Source organism: Symphodus melops, assembly GCF_947650265.1.
Source record: "Symphodus melops genome assembly, chromosome: 1".
In the NCBI taxonomy this organism is placed as follows: domain Eukaryota; kingdom Metazoa; phylum Chordata; class Actinopteri; order Labriformes; family Labridae; genus Symphodus; species Symphodus melops.
Window position 1 is genome coordinate 27,846,487 of NC_136691.1, and position 22,122 is coordinate 27,868,608.

The following is a 22,122-nucleotide window of genomic DNA, read 5'->3' on the forward strand; positions in this document are numbered from 1 at the left end:
AGCCAAAGATAACTCCTTCTTGTTGTTGGGAGTAAAACTATCAGGAAGTTAAAAAAAAAATAAGTCAGGTCAGCTCTGCTGATTGGTGGATAGAAGAGGCTCCACAACCAACTTTCATCACAACAGCTCAAGATGTTTTTGTTTTTTTATCACGTCTAAAGACTGAAAAACTTAGTGTGAGTTTTCCGTCACTTCCTGTGAGGCTCACCTGTGTTTGGCACCACCAGTCGTCCTCCCAGATAGCCGTACTGGCCGCTGGTCCTGAGCTGTTTTTCGCCTGCGCTGATGGGCCCGTTGAGGGTCATCAAGCCCCTCTTGTGTTTGTCCGCAGTGGCGCAGTAGTCTCGACTCAGGTCCCGTGGGAAGGTCTCTGCGGGGGCTTTGGAATTGAATGCTGCTCGTTCATTTAAACCCAGTGAAACCATAAAGGAGCTCTGAACTTTGATTTTGATGTCGGGCAGAGGGTCCAAGAGCTCTTTGTCTGTATGGTCCTGGAAGCACAGAGGTGTGCTGTAGGTCCGCCCCACTGTTAGGTCCGGCTGTATTGAGGAGTTGAGAAGCAGGGGGTTACCTGCAGATGTGGAGAGAGAGCACAGTTGCTGCATGTAACGCTCGGTCTCTAACCCCCCCCCCCCAATTAAAATTTGCCAGTGTGACATCACTGATCCAAGCCCATTGGCTCGTTGTAGCAAGACAAAGCTCGTGCTACATGCCCATGTGACACCCGTGCTGAGCGGCTGACCAATCACAGAGCGTAACGACCAACCAATCAGATCAGAGTAAGCCCACGTGGGGGATTCAAAACGTTACAAACATTGGCCGATGAGAGACGTACATGAAAACAGACACTTTTTTCAAACATTAGCGACTTTAGTAAACACATAAATTAGATATATAAACACCAAAAAGGGCAGAATATGGGACCTTTCCATTGCATGAATAACTGACTCACTGCCTCTCTGAGTGCATGAAGTCATCACGACAAAGTCTATTCATCTATCTTTCCTAATCTGTTACTCAAAAACACTGAACATTTGACAAGCTGTCTTTGAGCTGCTTTAATCAGATATGGGGTTTGGATGTTCTGCTTTAATAAGGTTGCGTACAATATCCCCCCCCCCCCCCCTCCAGGTAATGGGGCTGCAAATGTCCTGGCTTTGGATCTGCTTTCATGTAAAGAGTTATGGTACTCCTCATTATGGTCAGCTTCAGGTTGGTCTCTTTAGGGTCACTTTTTTTCTGCAGCTAACCTGTGAAGCTCCAGCACTAATTAAAAGGAAGCGTCTGTGCTGGGGGAGCAGTAGATCACAGGAGCAGAACCTGGAGAGAAGGTCCAGGGCACAGAGCCACGGTCAGAGCGTCACATTTAATTACCAAGCCCACACACAGCTTGATCTCCATAATACATCTGCAGGAGTCAGCTCCTCTGGCCCCCGACTCGTCCTTACGAAGGACAGGAGCGAGGACTAAGGGGGGTGGAGGTGACTGCTCTGTAATGGAGGAGAGTCATTCAGCTCCCAGTATGGACCCAACAGGCCATGGAGGGGGGTCTTCAGCTGTGACCATTAGATGTGCGTACGCTGCCAAACGCAGCGCGCAGCCTGCTGCATTGATCTGGCAGACCTGAGTGCTGCCCCTGAACGAGCCGTGCCAAGATAACGGTGAAGTCAGAGAGTCCTTGCTGCCCAGCTGTTGCCTGGCAAGGGGTGCAAGGCAGGAGGCTAATGTTGTTTTATTTTTAGGAAAATCATTAATTATTGTGCAGAGTGATTTGTGATGGGCATTTGAGGCTTTCACTTGTTTTTCACCTTTTCAGTTTTCTTTTGTCTTTCCAATTACCTTCTCCCTCCACCCGCCATTAAGACAGACACACTGCTGTAAGCTTGTTTCTGCTTGGTTATTTGGACCTCCGAAATTTAAAATGTAATTTTCACACACACACACACACACACACACACACACACACACCCCTGGGCCTCTTGATTTGGGTTGGTGGTGTATGCAAAGAGTATTGCTCTTGAATATCCCGTCTTTCCACCTCTCTCTCTCTCTCTCTCTCTCTCTCTCTCTCTCTCTGTCTCTCTCTCTCCCTCTCTCTCTGTCTCTCTCTCCCTCTCTCTCTGTCTCTCTCTCTCTCTCTGTCTCTCTCTCTCTGTCACTCTCTCTCTCTCTCTCTGTCACTCTCTCTCTCTCTTTCTCTGTCTCTCTCTCTCTCCCTCTCTCTCTCTTTCTCTCTCTCTCTTTCTCTCTCTCCCTCTCTCTCTCTGTCTCTCTCTCTCTGTCTCTCTCTCTCTCTCTCTCTCTCTCTCTCTCTCTCTCTCTCTCTCTCTATGTCTCTCTAGGACTCTCATTCTTGCTCAAATCTCTTGAAAAACCTATATAAGAATGTGTGTGACTTTATCCTGTCAGCCTCTTAGAATTTGTTCCACAGCGAGTCAAAGGCCTGGAGCACTGTTGTTGTGGCTGAACTTGCAGCACGTGTTTGTATTTGCTGTTGTTTTCTGAATGTGTATGTTTTTGACTCATGTTTCACTTCTCTACTTGCAGCGTGTTTGATGTTTATGCATTTGCTTTTGAACGTGAAAGCCTTTCTGAATATGCTGCCTGTTTTTCTAAATGTTTGCCATTTCATCATTTGTCGAGCTTTTGACCCCGACCAGCTACCATAAAAATGTGTGCTTAAATATGTGAGGACGCCTGCATCCAAAAAAAGAAAAGTATTGCCATGTTGAGGCCTGGTGCTGCTCCGTGAAGGCTCAAGCCCTCAGCCAGTGGTGCACCATCGTGGACATTACCTCTCCGCAGCTGACATTCGATCACTGCTGAATTTCCAGCCCTCAGGTCGAGTGGAGAACAATCTGATTATCACTTGAGTGTGCATCTTTAAGAATGGCGCCGCTGAAATGGGATGGCAGTGGTGAGATGAGAGAAGTTAATGAAATGTACCTCAGGTTGAATACCTTGAGGGATAGGTTTGGAATTGGGCTTCTGATTAAAAATCAGTGAGAAGGAGAGGAGATGTGGAGAGACTGAGCACTCTGCCTGAAAACCAGCGGGCAGCAGAGAGCCGGCGTCAAGTCTTAAAAGTCTTTTTAGATAGTTTTTGTTTGTTGCAATGATCACATAAAAAGAGACTGATTTGAAATGACTCATACACTATTGCCTACAGTATGATGTTAAAAATACATTCATGACAGCGAAGGCCAACGTGACACCATTTTACAACCACCTCAGAACAAGCACGGCGCCACACAGGGGCTAGGGGGCGCTACAGCCCCACCATACATCCGTCCAGCCTGGTCAAGTCAGTATTTTGGTAGTTTTGTTTTGTCTTTAAGTAAACTGTAAAGATAGCACTCTAGAAAATAAAATATCCTGCTGTCGTCCCTGCCTCAGGGCTAAAGAGGTGTTCTACGTTTTACTGGGACTCATGGCTGGCCGGATAAGGACATTTAAAGGAGTGATTGAAGCCAGTGGAGGGTACAGCAGACAGCATTATTACAAAGACGTGATGACCTGCTGAATGTAGCTCAAGCTCAAATCTTCCATCAAACAAGTTTTCCACTCTCTTCTGATCAGAAGGAGCTTTGCTTTCTGGAATCGTCGCCTCTCAGTCTGCTTCATGATGCCATCACAGCAGTGGTTCGGATGGACCACCACTTGGTACCATTGCTAGCACTTGTGCTAACCCCGGGGTGTCTGTGATGTCCAAACACTCACAAACCAAATGAAACTTATTGCTGCAACAACAATAGCTGAATGGATCCGCTCAGAGGTTGAAGTCAGAGTGATCTGAGAAGGAGGTTGGAGGTGTGCTCGGCCAGTATACCCAGAGTATCGTTCTGTTATCTGGCTTCACTAACCCTGACATATGAGACTGAGATAAACCGTCACACCGAGCAGTCTATCAACGTGATGAAGAAACTCAGAGTATGTTTGTGCTTTTGCATTAAATGGGTGGTGTCATCTTCAGATGAACAGATCCTGATCATGAAGGAGTCTGCTGTAAGCCCTCTATAACTCAAAGCGAACTATACCATAAGACAAATCGACTGGAACCAAAACAGCTGCAGGGAGAAAAGAAGGACGATCTTTTGGCAGTAAAATAATGGGACTGTGAGTGTGTCAAAGATTGACTTGACTTGAATGTATGTACAGGTAATTAAAGGCAGGGTTGGTAAATTTATTTTGGTTGAAATTGTCTTTAGGTCTTGACACAAATTAATAACTCATGTGCTCTGAAAAAGAAACATAGAGAATCTGTCATCTGTAGCAGCTGTAAGCCTGTAAAAACTTTGACCAATGATCTGATGAACCAATCACAGCCTCTCTGTCTCCCTGCTCGTTCTCTACCTCATGCATGCTCGAGCCCACACTCAAAGCATGAGCTGAGGTTAGCTTCTGGATGGCGCGTGTGCATGTAAGTAAGGGGCGTGGCTTTTGAGGGAGCACAGAGGGGAGGGGTGAATACGGAGCACTGAGGGTATGCTACTTTCATAATCATGCTAGTTTTCTACAATAGCAACCCCTGCCTTTAAATGTGATGATACAAGTTTAAGTTAGTTTCATTACAAAGCCTGACACTGATGTGCTGTTGGGTCTTTGGGTAAACAAAGTACAACAAATACACAACATTATTGTCTGGGCAAAATGCATTTCATTTCAAACTCATGTTTGGCGACACCTCCGTAATTCTGAAGCCTCGGCTCACCTCCAGCGACACATCTCCAATCCCTCTCCACTCGACAAATTGTCCATGTCAGTCCCCGTTGCAGAGGTCTTTGATGACACTGCTCTTTGTTCTCTCAGGGTGGAGATGTTTGCACTGTCTCTTACCTTGTCCTGTTGTCTTAAAGTTGAAGGACTGGAAACCTCCAGCCAGTGCAGAGGGGTCGATGACGTCCACACCATACTCGCTGTGGTTCTTCCTGTACAGCATAACTGCCACTACGAGGATGACCACAGCAATGATTCCAGCTCCCAGGCCCGAGTACAAAGCTACATCGTTGGAGCTGTCCACACCTGAAGCACACAGGAAACACAACAAAAGAAAAGCTGCTGTTATAAAAGCTGATATAGAAACAAGGCCAGAACCTGATAAAGACTGGTCGAAGACACAAACTTCTTTTAGTAGACGCATGTCTGCCTTACACAGGGTTTTTCCTGCATTCAAAATGTGGAGGTGGTCACCTTTGACTAACGTTTTTACTCATCAAAGTCTGACAGAGGTGTTCATGGAGAATACAGTTCACAAGTCTAATAATGGTGTCTGTGTTGTATCGTCATCAGTGGCGATTCTTGAGCCTGTTGGGGCCCAAGGTAAACATTTATTTGGGGGCCCTTCAACTGGCGTTCATCCCCATGTGTTAATGTGTCGACGTTTACCCAGCTTCCCTTTTCTCTATTGACAGATAGTTCCTCAAAATGTTTCTTTGGTGACTCCTTGACAAACTTTGGTTTTCACAGCAGTTCATGAACAGAAAGTGCGGTCAGATGAACATGAACCACCTCGCACAGGTTCTCGCTGCTTTAGTTTAAAGCCTTTAGGGGCCTCCTACTGTTCTAAGTAATAATTCTGACAGGTGAGAAAACAGCTGAGGTGAAGAAGTCAACTTCTCTCTCTTTCATGTTGTGGAAAGGAACCAACACCGCCTCACTTTGAGCCAGGAAAAACCCTGCTACAGCGTTCTGATGAAAGTAAATGCACTGCCTCACGTCTGCATGTTGAGACCTATTTCCTTGATTCCTATTTCCATATTTTTACACAAACCAGTCTCCCTTATGTGGTAACAAGGAAAGAATGAATAAGGACAGAAAGTGAGATTGTTAAAATAAGTGGTGAAGAATGCATCGGGCACGACACTTAGACTAATTTGACAGGTTAATAAAAACACCTGACAATCACGGACTGACGCTGACTCTGCGAGGTGATTGAAAGCTGCCACAGGAATGGAAGGACGACCCCGGAAAATAGTTAAATTACCTCATTTGCAATGATTACATCTCATTAATCTTTCACAGCGTAGCACATGTTCGCTTGTCACAACCAATAAATCTCCTGGCTCAAAGTCGAAACGCAGCTGGGATGTCACAGCTGTCATGATTTAAATAATGACATGAATATATAATGAGACTTTGCCTGGTTAAAACAGGAAGTGCTCGGATCAAAATAAACAAAAATGTTGTTTTATTTCTGAGTTGTCTGTTTCCAGACTTCACCACTCTTCAGACTTTCATTTCTTTTCCTGCCAACTTAAAACTTGAAGGAAATGTCAGGTGCTGCAACCGTAATTGAGGACATTTCATAGTAATTGCAGGTGGGCGGCTGAGGGGGCTGATGATGAGAGAAATCCACAGAAGACAACTCACTTTGAGGATTAACGTCATGTAGCAGCTTTTGATCTGCAAAGACAGAGAGATAGAAAAAGACACAGAGGAGAGAAAGTGGTGAGGAAGGGCGATCGAGTCTCTGTGAAGTGACTAACCAGTGTGGTCTGAGATGCAACATCAGGAGCCGAGTGGACCAGCTGGACTATCTTCATGCTCACGCCTGGAGCAGCTACGGCAGACTTCACCAAGCACACCTGAACACAGTCAGAGCTGCTGTCTGCTTCCGTTCAAAGCTGCAAATCAGTGACTAGTGCAGAGCAGCATGCTCTCACCAACAAACAAGCTATCTAAATGGAACATAATGACCCCTGCCACCAATAACTGCAGACACACAAAGCTTTTATTTTTGCGGGACGCTTGTGCACGGCGCATCAATTCACCGCTGAAAATAACCCTGAAACAACACTAACACATCCTGTTTCTTTTCAGAATAAAATACTTAGTTTTGACAGTTAAAAAACAAAACAAAACATACAAAAACATACATCATATTATTTTGCGCTAATAATCTGTTAAATTTCAGCGCCAATTCCTTTGTCTGAGAACACGGCCTGTTAACAGACGAGGGTGCTCGGTGCCTGACACGCAGCGCACATGTATCTGCTGGAAGCTCTGGGCTTAGTGTTCACTTTAGTAAAAGTCATTTCATGACTCTGCCTATTTCATTCTAAACATCCAGGATGATTGAAGAGGCCTGGGTTCACACTTCTTACTCCTCATTGTGTTCAGGATGACAAACAGTCATGTGTCATGTGAGCAGCACACGGGAGAAAGAGCGCTGACATTAAGGGCTACTTTCCCCTCACACACTTCACAAAGACGTAAACATGAGGACAGTGATGGTGCTGTCAAAGCGTCAGAAAGCCTTACTCTGGATACAGAGCCCGTCTGTGCAGTTCTCCGTGGCTTGGCTGTTCCCTTCACACATCCTGCCGCTGTGTCTGGGAGCTGGAGAGTTGCAGTCTCGACCCCGCTGCCTCTTGCACTGGCTGCTGCACACAGTCCATTCGCTCCATTCATCCCAGCCTCCATTAACTGCAACATGAAGACATAAAAAGGGAGAGAGGGTTAAACTGATGTGGTTACACAACAAAAAAACAGCCATTTATTAGCTGCTCTGCTTAAGGGCTGCAAGGTGGCCTACATCTGATCCCAGCTGTTCTATAGGAGGAGCAAACAGAATGACCACAACGAGCTGGCGGTCTGTTAAGATGGATATCACATCTCCACCTCACAACGCAACACACATTCAGAGAGGGGATCAAACGATGGAGGTGGGGGGGGGGTTATGAGAAGTTCAATGACACCTATGTAAGTGTCTCATTATGTTTCCTCTCGCTCTGCTCTTCTCCTGCTAATACAGATCACACATTTACACACAGGACTGTGTTGCAGTTAAGAGTGAAAACGAGCAGGACAGATTGTTTTTGTTCTGGCACTTGAATTCTTTAGTCTGGAGAGAAGATGGAGGGGGAAACCAGCGTGGGAGAGGGAGTGGGGAATGCCACGGGTTGGATCACGTTGAGGACAGCAGCCTCTGTGCATTGAATGTCCCACCCAACTGCTCGGCTGACCGCTGCCCCGCATAAATGCTTTTGATGGCATTTTCACCAATGTGTGTATGCCGGGTATGAAAATTGTTTAAATAAAAGAAAAATCAAATATTGCAGAAGTGTTTGTTTTTTTTAAACTAATATTTCCATCCAGATGCTAACATACCGTCCTAACAAAAAACATTTGGTCATGAACAGTATCTGCAAACCGGAGGGTATGTTGTGTTTTACTTGGATACAAAAAAGAAAAGTTAAAAGTTAAAGATAATTGTTTGTTAATGTTAACTCTGTGACGTTGAGTTTCCAGTAAAGTGGCCGAGGGGATGAGGATTCAAAAAGGTCAAGAGGAGAGACAAACTTCTGCTCACTACATGGAGGACCAGGGGAGGTAGTTTAGGGGTCTCATGAGCAAACACCCCATAATGAGGGATAAAAGCTTTCTGGAGCCCAATCACAAGGACATCACCTTAATACTCACCATGACCTCTTAAAGCAACAAAAACACACCTTTTAGTTATTGTTGCTTCAGTACACTGTAAACCTCTCCTCTTAAAGATGATTGTGATATTACCAACATAACCATGCCAAGCATATTTAACTGTTCTGCCAGTTTTATTTGTAATCAGTGCAGCCATTTCAGGAGCTGCACAAAGTTGTGGTGGGCAGAAAAGAGAGAAGAAGAAAAGCAGGGAGCAGACTCTGGCCTTTTTGCCTGAACAAGAACTTGTTAACAAACGTATTTCAGTCGACTCCAAAGACTCATGGGAGCCAGGCAGAGGGAGCTAATGTTAGCGAGGAGGCTAACGCAACAGAATGAATCTGCACACGTTGATTTAAATCATTCACTGGGCCTTTCAGGGGCCAAGCAATGTCTGCGGGGGCGAGTCTGTTCATACAGTGAGAAGTGAAGACTCCAGTGTAACACATCCACTCTCTGACAGTTCACAAGTGCTTTCTCCCCAAACTTTCTGTGTTCAAATATTTGTCCTAATCATAACAATGACCGAGTGACGTTATCTGTTATACACACACACACCTAACAACACAAGACACGGGCTGTTATGGTGGAACAGCTTGAGAGGCATTTTCTCCCCATTAACCCCAGGGCCTGTTCAAAAGGGAAGGGATTTGATGCAAGACCTTGAAACCAACACAGTCTGGTGCATGCAGATACCTCGGATCCATCCACCGTAATCTGACATCTGATCACGCAGGAACTCATCATATTTAGCCTCACAAACATTAGGAGTCCATATGGCGGCTGAATATTTTTGGCAGTCGGGGATGTACCCATAATGCATTGCTGTGGGCCGTGGGGAAGGTAATCTTTTCTTGTGATGTTTTATCGGCTCTTTCTGCTCTCGACATTTGTTCGTGGTTTCTTCTCAGCTACTGGAAATGGAAACAATGTGATGTGTCAGGAGGACATGCTGGCCGCAGCTGAGTGGGTGCATGTTGTTTCTTACTGACTCATTTCTGTGAACGCAACTATCGTCTGTCGAACGAGTATCTCTGCTAAACTAGCTGTCAGAGAGAAAGATGTTCAGACACCGGAGACCCAGGTGAAGCTCACGTTAGCTCGGCAGACCAAGAAAGAGACACTCCATACAAGCAGCTTCATATTAGCTGTTGCCTTCACAGAATTAATAAAATAGGTACTTATTGAAAATGAGTGTTTTTTGAAGTGTGCGAAGTGAAACTCTAAATGATGTGAACATTGAGGGTTGAAGCGAATAAAGTAACACCCAAGGTAAACTACAAAGTAACTAGCTCCTTTAATAAACAATGACTCTGTTAGTTACTCAGTTACTTTTTGATAGATTAAGTAACTATAGTTACTAATTCTCATGTACGATGCTTTTCACAATCCAAGTTTTGTGTTGCTCCATTCAGAGCATTTGCGATATAAGTAACCACGGTTACCAGGATTATTTTATAAGAGTATCTTATGATGATCAGGGTCTTTATCCTGCGTCTGAACCAGCCTTTAGCTTAACAAATCCTAGCAAGGATCTTTAGCCTCAGAGAAATTTAAACACATTGTCAGAGCAGCTCTGAGCAAGGACGAGACACAAACTTAGTCTTAGTGAGGAGACGTGGTTGACCCTGTTGCTAGGTATTTTAGAAGCTGTGATTGGTTAGCTAAAAAAATGGAAATGAAAAGCCAATCATAGAATCTAGTCAGAAATGGTGTAATTACGAACTCTTTGAAATTAGCATCTGTGTGATCATTCGTCCGACATTCTTTAAGTATAAAGCCTACAAAATGTTCTCAGGCCCACTTGTGCAGCATGTAGTGTTTGGTCAACATTTCTCCATTTTCCTCCTCAACTCCTCAGAAACTATTTAACTCTTGCCAAGGAGGAACTAGGGGGCGCTGTAGGATCACCCCCCCTTGTTTCCCATCTCTCTTCATGTGTTTTATCCCATCTCCCCACCATCCCTTTCCAAGCTCGGCACAGTCGAGTTTCGTCATGAGCTGGGTCTTTGTCATGTAGCAATAAGAGTATCTTTTACCTGCTTTTTGTAAAGTCTTGAGATACCACTTGTTATAAATTGGTGTTATCCAAATAATGATTGAGATTAATTGATTAAAGGCTAAGACCCTTTCAAACCTGTTTAGGTCATGTCTTGGTCTTAGTTAAGATGTTCCTGGTTCTGTTATGTGTTACTGACCCTTGTTCCTGTGTTTGTGTCAAGCTCCGCCCTGATTACCCACACCTGTGTCTCGCTGCTCCCTGATTGTCTGTGTAATTAACCCCAGTGTCTTCCTCCTCATGTTACCAGTTCGTAGAGTTTTCCTCATGTTACCTCGTCCAGCGTTTTCTGTTTTAGACCTTGTGAATGACTCCTGCCTGCCTTTTTGATTCTACCTTTTGTCTGCCCCTCAGGATCGTTTGCTCCTCTGAATCTGCCTGTATTAAAGGACTGATTTTTGAACTAACACCTGGATCTGCATTTGCATCCATATATTGTCATCATCTTTACCAGGATCTAGTATTAACTTTAAGAGAAATCCTTTGAAAATGTCCTGATTCTAAGAATTTTCTGAGAAGTTTGTCACACCAGACTCTTAGCACTGAGGAGGCTTTGAGAATACGGCCCCTGATCATCTTTTAACGGCACCTCTGCGGTTAACCTCGCACAACACTAGAGCTTTACAGACCTTTCTATCTATGTTCATCCTCTCTGGTTAAGATCAACTTAACATTATCAATACATCTAAAAAACTAAAAGGATATGTCTCTTGTGGGCCTCAGTCAGGGCCGATCCTGTCCGATTGAACAAGAACAGCTCTTTACTTAGCTGACAAAAGGAGCACTATGCACCACACACCTGAACACATCGTGGATGACATGATGCTTTTCACAACAATAAACCTGTTCAATCAGAATGTCCACTAAAAACACAAAGAAAAAACTAAGTGTGGTAGAAGTGTTGATGATGAACAGCTGGTCAGATGCTATCGTTAGAAATAACTACAAAGTGAGAATGTTTTTCTCTATGTTGAGGCAGCCTGCTGTTGTGTTTGACATTTCAACCTTATTATTGTCAAAGTATACACCAACAACTTTATACTTTATAAATACTGTAAGCTGAAACTCCATGAAGAAGAGCTTCAGAGTTACATATCAGTGAGCTGATTTGAGACTGACCTGGGCAAAGTGCGTTGCAGGTGATCTTCTGCACAGACATGCCCTCGCAGAAAGCTCCACCGTTGAGAGGCGCCGGGTTCGTGCAGGTTCGAGAACGCTTCTGCACGCCACGCCCACATGGCACGTTACAGGCTGACCACTCGGTCCACAGGGACCAGCCGCCGTTCACTGAAAACAAAGTGGGAAGTGAAGTGAGTGCGAAACAGAAGCCCGGCATAGTTAAACACTTGAACGAGAGCTGGAGTTATTAATGATAATGAAACTCTGAAGTAACAATGCACAGCCTGCAGCAGATTGAGCGCACTGTTGTGCTGGATAAACAGCTCCCTCTCTCCTAATTGCCTCTTCACTGTTACTTGCTCTTGGATTAGGGTACATTGAACCGTGCAAAAGCTAAGAAAGAAGCCATCAGAGCGTACTGTCGTTCCTGAAGGCAGCACTGACTCATACTGGTCGTCGGGTTTGCTCGTCAACCATTTAGCATTTTGAACGAAGCCGTTTACTCTGTGATCTCGCTGTTCAAGTGTGTGGAAGCAAAATGTCTGGCAGTGCTATCAAAGCTGGTGGACGTGTAGCGGAAAAGCCTCGGGCACATAAATACTTAATAAGCCAACACTCCTGTTAAATGAGATTAAAACACACTTTTCCTTTTATAAAGTACAAACTGATCTTAAATGAGAGGCAGAAAATTGAGTCTTTGAATAATACATCCATGGGAGCAAAGAGAAAACAGGAGGGAAACATGGAGATGGGTCTCTTAATCACTTGTTAAGTCGTAAAGAAGTGACATGTAAACAGCGTGTCAGTACACAGTCGTGTGTCGCAGAGGAAACACAGCAGGCAGCTTACCGAAGACGATCACAGCTGCTGTGGCGCTGCGTCTTTTGGCCACCACATTGCTGGCCAAACATGTATAGTTTCCTGAATCCGAGAGTCGGGCCTCGTTGATGATTAGGTTGTGGTCAGCTCGGGTGTCTATGTTGTCATCAGCGAGGGGCTTCAACAGTTCTTCGTTTTTCAGCCACTCCACCTGATCAAGAGGGACACAGTTATGACCCCGATCACATCTATGTCTGAACGCAAGCAGAGGGAAAATAACTTTTTAATGATCCTCCTCAGCTGGCCATCAATCACATCCTTCATTTTCTTCACTGTAGGCTTTACACATCGCTACAAGTCAAATAATAATAATGATAGAACCTAGACTTAGGGCTCGAACCCCCAATCTTCAAATTGAGGGATGACCCACTTCCACTGAGCCACAGCCCCGCTCCGATCACCCAACACTATGGTCATTAGGTGGTCAACAGATACACGTTAAGACTCACCAGCAACAGAGAGTCAAAGTAAATATGAAATACACAAAGTGAATGATGCGTCAGTGCTGCTACTGTTTAAATGAGCAGCATCACTGCATCCATACAGTGTGTTGACACAACGGGCCAAGCTGATGGATTCATAAGAAGAGCACCCTGTGGAATAAACAACATAATGGATGAATGCAAATAGGAAGTGCCTGTGGGCATGCGAACACTGGGTAAACAGAAATGACACTCAGAACCAAGCAGGTGATGGATTGCAGGTATGAATGAAAATGAATCACAGTAAGAAACCGTAATCATTTCTCACATTTGGTCATTTTTCAAACCTCTTTGGGTCGATGTTCTTCTGTACAGTGGAGCGACCGTGTTTCATGTGGGAGGAGGAGCGTGCAGTATGATCACACCTGGGACGGCCTCGTTCTTTCTTTAAAGACTATGTAACTCCATGAAGCCTCTCGCAAAGCTTTCGTCACAGCATCATTGTGCTGTGGCTTCTTCTTGTTTAGTGTCTTTGTATTTGGGCTGCACAGCAGCGTGCTGATCAGCGCTGTCAGGGAGTTCCTGTTGTCAGGCAGAAATCAGTGAAGTTTGCATGTTCTCCCTGTGCACGCTCCTCCTCCCACACTGCAAAGACATGCTTGTTGGGTTCATTGGTGACTCTACATGGCCTGCAGATGTGATCGTGAGTGTGGCTTAGTGGAGACAGACTGCGTGGGAGAGTTAGTTTTTTATCCATGAAGATGTATGTTAATAAGTACACGTCATTAGTGGGAATAGGAAGGGTAAAAACAATCCAATGAGTGGGTTGCTACCGCTGCATGAGTCCATGCCGAGTTAGGCCGGCCCAGTTGACAAAGTCTGGACATGCCCCATGGTGTTTCAGTGTTGGAATAGAACTTTTTTTTTTCATTGGGTGCCCGACATGCCGTCATATTCTTCATCCAGGGCTGGATCCCAAGTCCCTTATTTGCACCGAGTGTCCTCCGAGTTGTCTCCTCCACTTGCGTCTTAGTCCCGCCCACCAGAGATGCACGGAGGAAACGAAGCCAAGGAGAGAGGACCGAGGAAATCAGCTTTAAGACACATGAGACGTTGTTTCCTCGACAGCGTCACATGACGCCACATCAGCTGATCATGTTCAGCTGTCAATCAGCCGAACAGCTGTTTATGTCCACACAAACACACACACTGTATTATTTCTAATCAAACACACACACTGTATTATTTCTCATCAAACACACACTGTATTATTTCTCATCAAACACACACACACACTGTATTATTTCTCATCAAACACAGTTACAGTGTTTAGTGTCTTTACCTGATAAAAAAAACACCTGAAGAACAACCTGCATTCTACTCATAACCAAAAGGACAGTTTCTACTGACTAAAAGATTTCATTTTGAATTGTCTATAATTATTGATTATTATTAAACAGTTTGGACTGAACCTAGCCTGTATTTAGACAATGAACTCTGTATTTTATAAACACGGATATTTATGTGTCTGAAAATGATTGATTAGAATCTAAATGATGAAACTTTGTGAAGATAAATAAGTGTGAATATAAAATGGACTCCTCTTCATCAAACTGTCCTCCTCATCATCATCAGACATTCAAACAGTCTGAGGGATGATGAACAGAACATGAAGGATGTATTGATTTGATGGAAGTTATAGAGCTTCATATTTGGTTGTTAATCTTAAACTCTCCTCTCTCCTCGATCCTCTCTCCTCCGTTCGCTATAAGAGCTTTGGGACGATCCTCAACATGGCGGCTTTGGAACTACTTCCGGTTCGGCCGAGGACCGAGGACCGAGGAGACTGCAAATAAGGGACTTGGGATTGAGCCCAGATAGCGGGAAAAATGTGTTTTGTTGATGTTAGTTAATAAGAACAATACTTATACATTTTATTTGTATCACTTTTTCAAAAACTTAAAGATACTGTATATATGTTGAAACAGACAGAAGGACCCGAACAGTAAGAACAAACTAACATTGACATTACACAGGTCATCAGACGAGCCACACATAAACAGAGCACATGTTACAGTTCAGAGAAGACCCACATGCAGAATCACAGAGCAGAGGCAGGAGTAAAGCAAATACTGGAAATTTAATTAATCGACAAAGAGCAATAATCATGAGGCTGCAGACGAGGCAGGCAGAAGCACAAACAACGATCTGGCAAACAACAAGGGACTCTGATCAGTTTAAATACTGAGGGTTAATGAGCTGACAACAGGTGTGTGGCAGGATCTAGGAGGCTGACAGCTGATTGGCTGAGATGGTACAGGAAATGGGTAGAGACTATGAATTGGAGGGAAAGGCTGGCAGGTGCTGAATGGAAGGTGAGCAGAGGAGTGAGTGCAGGAAGGCGGGGTCATTAGGAGCAGGAAACTCCAGAAGAATCCACGACAGTACACTTCAAAATCTTACATTTCAAGTTGGTTTGAAAAGATGAATTTTGATCAGTGATTTAAAAGTGGTCAGTGCAGTGTTGAATGGCTTGATGTGTGAGGAGCAGGAACAGGGAAGTCAGTGGAGATTTTGGAGGTCGAGGCGGATGAGGATGTTGAGGATGGTGACTTGGAGGAGAGCTGGTCCAGTGTTTTTGATAGAAGAAGGAGGTTGGAGACGGGGCGGAAGCTGCACATGCTGTCAGAACTGAGTCCAGGTTTCTTGAGGATGCGGGTGATGGTTGCCAGTTTGACTGTTTGTCAGAGCAGAGGGAGGAGGTGATGAATGTGGGTAAGAGTGGACCTTCATTCTCCACATCCTATACATCCTATCCCGTTCCGAAAAATCATAACAGAGCCGTTAGTCCTATCACTACTCATCTATTTTAATTGCACAGGTTTTTATTTTTTTATTTTATCCCTATTCATATAGGAGGTCTTCTTAATCTTGTTTTGGTTTATTATACATGTAAGGGAGGGGGGAGAGCAGTTGCTATCTATCTATCTATCTATCTATCTATCTATCTATCTATCTATCTATCTATCTATCTATCTATCTATCTATCCATCCATCCATATGAATATTTTCTGTTAATTCTTGTTCCTCTATAACTGCGACACATTGATACATAAAGTGCAGGGAGTCTAATTCGTCTTGATTAAAATCACCACTGAATGGTTGACACAAGTGGTGGCATCCAGCTCTGCAGATTTCAATTGTTGCCATGGGAGAATGAAGACTTGTAAGAGGCAATTAACATGAGGAGTGAACCAGCCTCCCAGTGTTTGGGGCCACACTGCACATTAGCTGTTGTTCTGATGCTCTAACAGCCCTCGGGTAATGATTCACCAAGAAGAGACGGAGACGCACAAAGCAAATGGCTGGTGTGTGTGTGTGTGTGTGTGTGTGTGTGTGTGTGTGTGTGTGTGTGTGTGTGTGTGTGTGTGTGTGTGTGTGTGTGTGTGTGTGTGAGAAGAAATATTAAAGGGACAAATACAAATTAGCTGCCAAGTGTGTGGCACAGGATTTGAGAAATGAATGATCTAATTGGCACATTTGTTTCAATAAGGATGGGGTCATCAGTGTCAGCCTTGATGAAAGAGTTTCCAGCCAGGGCCGCACATCAGGGCTTCCTCCTTGTGATTTCAATACACCGACTGGCCCTGAAGGTCGCACGCACACACAGCTCATTTAACTGACATTTCCTGATGATTACCTCTGAGAGATGTGGTGGTTGAGGGGCAATTAGAGGACAAAAGAGCAATATGACGGGTGACACCACAGCCATTATCAAGACTTGTGTGAAGAGCACTAATCAAGACCTTGCCAGATTTCACAAAGTGCCCTGTGATTCGCTGCTTCGTTGTCCCATTCGGAGGTCTAACGGTCATTTGATCTCACGGTGACGTACGCACAGCAGCCTTAAGAGCAAGAGGGAGACAAAAGTGACTGCTGACTCATGCTACGGTGTCACAGTGAAGCATGAGCTCACTCCCATTTGGCCATGTTTTTCTTGAGCCAACTGAAGCAAAGAGAGCCTTTTCAATGCTATATATGCTATCATTGCTACGTCATGTTCCAGGGGTGTCAGACGCACCCCTGGAACCAGGAGACACCAGTGCATCGTTGAATCAATCACACTTTGACTGTTGGATTTTCAGTCTGTTTCCTGTTGATTAAACTGAGTTTTCTTGAGTCAAATAATTAATTATAATCTACTTAACATGATTAAATTGACCGTTTGAGCCAACTTGGATCGGCCATTGGAGTTGTTTTTAAGAAACAATTTTTTGCAAGATCACACAAACCATCAGCACCTTTAATCCCCGGCCAGCCCGAAGCCGCAGAAGTGAGCATATCTTTTGCTCTGCCAACGTCTCTGAAAAGATCTGACGTCGGACTTTCTGCCTGTTCATCATGCTGAATGCTCGGGGACAAACAAAGACCGTCGCCAGGATTTGAACGGCTCCACGCAGCAAGCCGCCGACTGAAGAGCAGGGCTGCCACCCATGGAGAAAGTCTGAGGCCTCGTCCACACAGGCGGGTATTTTTGAAAACTGAGGACTTTTGTTCATATGCAAATGAGTTTTAAGTAGCTGAAAACACACTTTTTGGAAAAGTCCTTCAAGGGTGAAGATTTTCAGAAACTCTGTTTGGGTGTTTATATGTCGACGGAGAAAACAGTCTTGTTCTTGTATTTCCTTTTATAAAGTACATAACCAAACTAGAGCTCCCACTACTTGAATAGAACAGAATATATCTTTGTCTTGGGCTCCCCAAATACATAGAACAGTATAAGAGCATTTAAGAACATTAACATCAACATAGCAGCTCCATTTACAAAGTGTTGTGACTTTGAATGATTTAATTGAATGTAATGGGATTGCACTTTATTTTGATACGTTGTCACTCAGGATTTGTTAGACAGGAAGTCTTTTATTGGGAAGTCGTGTGTGACGCTTCTTCTTCGTTGGTAAAAAACACTTCTGAGATGTACCGCGAGTGCGGACAGTTTTGCCTTCAATAAAAAGGAGCAGTAATGCTCCCAAAGGACAATTGAGCCTCCGTCATCTTTATAAAGGCTGTGACTCTGTAACACACAGTAAACATGGGTTCATGTCATGGCTCAGATCTCATCAGTCATGTTGCAAGACTAAGGCTGTTTACTGCACTTGGAATAAACTAGTTCTTTCAGGATATTTTTAGTAGCCTGTAGCGCCTCCCAGAGCTCAGAGGCTCAGCTTGGTGGAAGAGAAGGTGCGAGTTATCTGACAGATTTGTCCTCACTTTCTTCCTCGTCCTGTCACTAAAAAAATTGAGACTGAGTTTTGTTTTTGGTTTGTCCACTATTCTGCCCGCTGTTGACACAGTCCGAGAAACTTTATTCTTTAATCTACAGCTCAAGAGACATTAGCAGGCAGGGAGATGGAAAGTTAAGACACACTCAACAATAGATTTAGACACCAGCTCTAAAATGTGCTGACACCAAGACGACTGAGTTTTTCCAAGGAGAAAAAGTGGCTGTGAGCATTTCTTGAAGAGATACTCAGAGAAGCTCAGCTGGCGGTCTAAGATTGTGCCGAGATGTTTAAAATTCTCAACAACTTCAACAAGTTTGGCATCAAGTGAAACTGGCTCAACGGCCAGCTTGACAAGCAGAGCCACAGAAATGGACAACTTTGGTCATTAAATGGTCATTGCAGAGGAATGACGAGAACAACAAGGACTTGTTGTTGACTTTGCCTGTTCATGGCAGCTGTAATGGTGCATTTTGTGGTTTCATGTAGACAAAAATGGTTTTGAGAAATTAGCGTGTGGACAGCATTATTTTTTGAAGACGAGGTGAAAAACTTTTGTTAAAAAAATAAAAATAAAATAAAAATCACTTAAGTGTGTGTGAGTCCAATCCCAACAACATCTTACCAGCAAGACCACACCAACTAAAAGGTTACATATCCTTCATTCAGAAAACGCTCAATATGACGGATCTTTTTCTGCATTAACCAAGCTTGTTAAGCCTTCCAGTGACTCTGAAAGCTGCAGGAGAAGTTCAGAGAACTGGTGGAGCAACAAACTTATTAATGAACCTGTGTCTCACATTTCTTCACAGCCTCCTAACATGTCATGAACAAATTCTAATGATGTTCAAAGTAACTTTTCTATCTGCAGGACGAGCCCTCTGATGGTAACTCCTAATTAAATAAACACTCACCATCTTGAATGGAGTGTGAACATGCACTGCAGGTGAAGCTGGGAAAGGTCACACCAGGGCGTTAACTGGAACCAGGAAGAGGTGCTGCTGATGACGAGAATACACTCGCCTTGCATAATTGAGCATCTGTCTGCAGCACCTTGCATGGTGACGTGACTGCAGCTGCATTGTACTTACATGTAACAGGGAGAGGGGACACGCAGACTCTGCGTGCACTCGGTCACTTTAGCCTGGTTAACAGCTGCACTCATGATATCAGACAGACTTTTTGTTGGCTCGGTCCTTGACAAGTAGAAAGTGGCATTTTGTCCTTTTGCATCACGCAGCATGAAGGTAGCAGACTGATGCTTATGAAATATGATTGACACGGCACATCCTGCGACGTGACACGGCACATTGCCTTTGATAATACTGTATGAAGTGTTGTACTATACTGGAGTTAATCAACATAAAGAGACCAGTCGGATGCAGATGAACATGACTCACATACACAGACACACGACTTGGCATAACCGTGTTGAGCAGCGTGTCTGAGAGCAGTGGGTAAAGTCTGCTGAAACTTTCTGCAGCTCCGACGTGCTCTCCTTTTCTGGAGGTGAATCCGGAAAACATACGAGGAGAACACATGATGGGCCTGTGTTGCCCATCTGCCTCCCCTGTTGCTTCCCAAATGGCAACTCTCCTCCCCTCTGAGCTGTGTCGCATGCTTTACAATTCTACCGTGTGATCCGTCTTGTCTTCATGAAATAAACAGAGGTGTCTCTTGTCATTGGCACTGACGAGGGAGTCGCTAGCTTGTCTTAATAATGAAGCTCATCATCTGTGTCTCTGACCTATAGAAGATAACAGATTAGAAAGTTAGCGCAGAAGAGGGAGGAGGTGGGACGGAGTTAAATACTAACTTGTTTTTAAATGGCATCACAAACGTGTGTGTTGAGCCCAACAGAGAACAGCTTGTTTCATGATGCAGACGACTTTAGCTGATTCCCCTTTGTGCTGTAGCAGCTGCTGTCTACCTGAGCTAATGTAGATCAAGGAGATTCATTTTGGATTAAAGGCTTTCATTCAGAGGAGTGAAGTTAGCTTCCAGTTTGCCTGTTCATTTCTCACTTTCTCTCAGATTAATCTCTCGAAAGAAACTCATTATACCGGGTGAGTCATGGACTCCACTTCTCGCTGAGATAAAAGATCTGTCGTTTATACCAACCTTGGTATTTGTGAAGTAAAAGTTGGGGACAGGTTTTGCAAAGTGAAACTAACTGAGAACAAGCAGCTGTTACAGTCTGTCAACAAAAGGCTTATTGTAATCTTTTTCCTCAGGTATCTCATTTAGGTTTCACTTTTTGCAACAAACGATTCACAAGTCGCAGACGAAGCAGAGCGATGTGGGGCTACACGTCTTGCTCAGGTACACATCGAACATGTGACTGCAGGAGCTGAGAATCGTACCTCCAACTTTCAGTTGATGACCAACTCTGAAGTCAGTTCATTTCAATTGGCTCAAACTGTTATCAGATCGTCGCTCATCGACGTCCTCTCTCCTCTTCACCACTCCTGGCTCATACGTTGGTTTTTGGACTCCAAACAATACCAAATATGGAAACAGTGATCTTTACCAAATGACTTTTATCCCTATATTTCTATCATAGTAGAAAGTTCCAGTAAAAGAAGCTTGTCACCATGGAAACCAAACCTAAACAGGGTCTGGCTCTCAGATTACAAGCAGCACAAGGCGCCAACGTAAAACCAGTAGAAACAAAAATGATTACAAACCTGTGATAACAAAGTCATGTGTACAGGGAAGAAGAAGAATCAGGATCGTCAAGATCATTACTTTATTCCATATAAAATCTTTACTCATTTTGCTTAACTCAAATAGTACAAAAAACGAACATCTTTGATGTAATGATGAAATGCACATGAAAAGATCTGAACATCAACAGAACAACCAACAAGCACAATAGTGATTAAATGTTTGTTTTCACCACCACCCTGGCACAACGGCTGTTGAAACAAATGTTGGAACTTAAAGGAGAAACCGCCCCGGTCTCCCCGACTCAGTGCCTTAAATAGTCTCCAACATTCTCCTGCTGACTGTCTGTGAGCTCGTCACTGTCACACACTTAGAAAGAGCAGCTTAACTCTGGGTCAATAATACCAGTAAATGATGGCATGTATTTCTCTGATACTCAGTTCAATTTAAAGGGGCTACATGTAACTTTCAAAAATGCTAACTCCCTAATGACCAAATGATTTACATAGCAACGAGTAACTCATACATGTAACTTTTTACATTTATAAACTGTTTTATAAATCACTCTCTAGTAAGCACAAGTTTAACTGATGTAATAAAGTAGATGATCACTGTCTATCTGTGTTTTTCTTGTATAAAAAAGGGAATCAGGTCGGATCCGCCAAAGCTCCAGCTTGTCATTTTATTTGCGTTCTCTACGTTCTCCTCACTCCGCTAACATAAATCAACAGACAAACTACAAACTCATCACACACTGCCGCTTCTATCCGTCCTCACAGCTCTCACAGGCGGACACACTGGTCACACACTGCTCTCAGTCAGTGCAGACACACAGACTCCTTCACAGACTCTCACGTGTATGACCATTTACCTCCTCTGGAAACATTACGCCGTGTTTCAGGGGCCATGTTGATGCTCCTTTGCTTTCATACGAGCACATACGACGAGCACGTGAGGGAGGGCGAGCGACAGGTTACTGCTGCAGTTTGCCTGACGGCCATGTTGTATTTTTGAAAGTTACATATAGCCCCTTTAATAAATACAGAGAAGATTATTGAACATATTTTAACACCACAACTCCTTTATTTGTGTTTACAGACTCTGATCTCATCAGGACGAGCTCACGTCACCTCGATGACCGTCCTTCCACTCTTTGTAGAGTTCAGTAAGAACGCCAAATATATATGAACTTTTTGTGTTTCACGATGATCGCTCCTGTCGCCCGTCTGAGAGGAGTCGAGTCAAACTCAACTTTCTGCTGGCAAAAACCTTT

General features: G+C 44.0%; 1 protein-coding gene across 2 annotated transcripts in view; it reads right to left on the minus strand.

The window, feature by feature from the left end:
• The window catches only part of unc5db (unc-5 netrin receptor Db), a 143,095-nt gene that overhangs the window by 28,202 nt on the left and 92,771 nt on the right, over window positions 1-22,122 (minus strand). Inside the window, exons 5-10 of one of the 2 annotated variants that reach the window (XM_079353503.1) lie at window positions 12,449-12,629; window positions 11,600-11,767; window positions 7,261-7,425; window positions 6,370-6,402; window positions 4,837-5,022; window positions 209-571 (exon numbers count right to left, since the gene is read on the minus strand). In XM_079353503.1, coding sequence (XP_079209629.1) covers window positions 209-571; window positions 4,837-5,022; window positions 6,370-6,402; window positions 7,261-7,425; window positions 11,600-11,767; window positions 12,449-12,629 — 1,096 coding nt within the window. The remainder of the gene's footprint in view (window positions 1-208; window positions 572-4,836; window positions 5,023-6,369; window positions 6,403-7,260; window positions 7,426-11,599; window positions 11,768-12,448; window positions 12,630-22,122) is intronic. The other variant, XM_079353504.1, reaches the window with a different exon arrangement.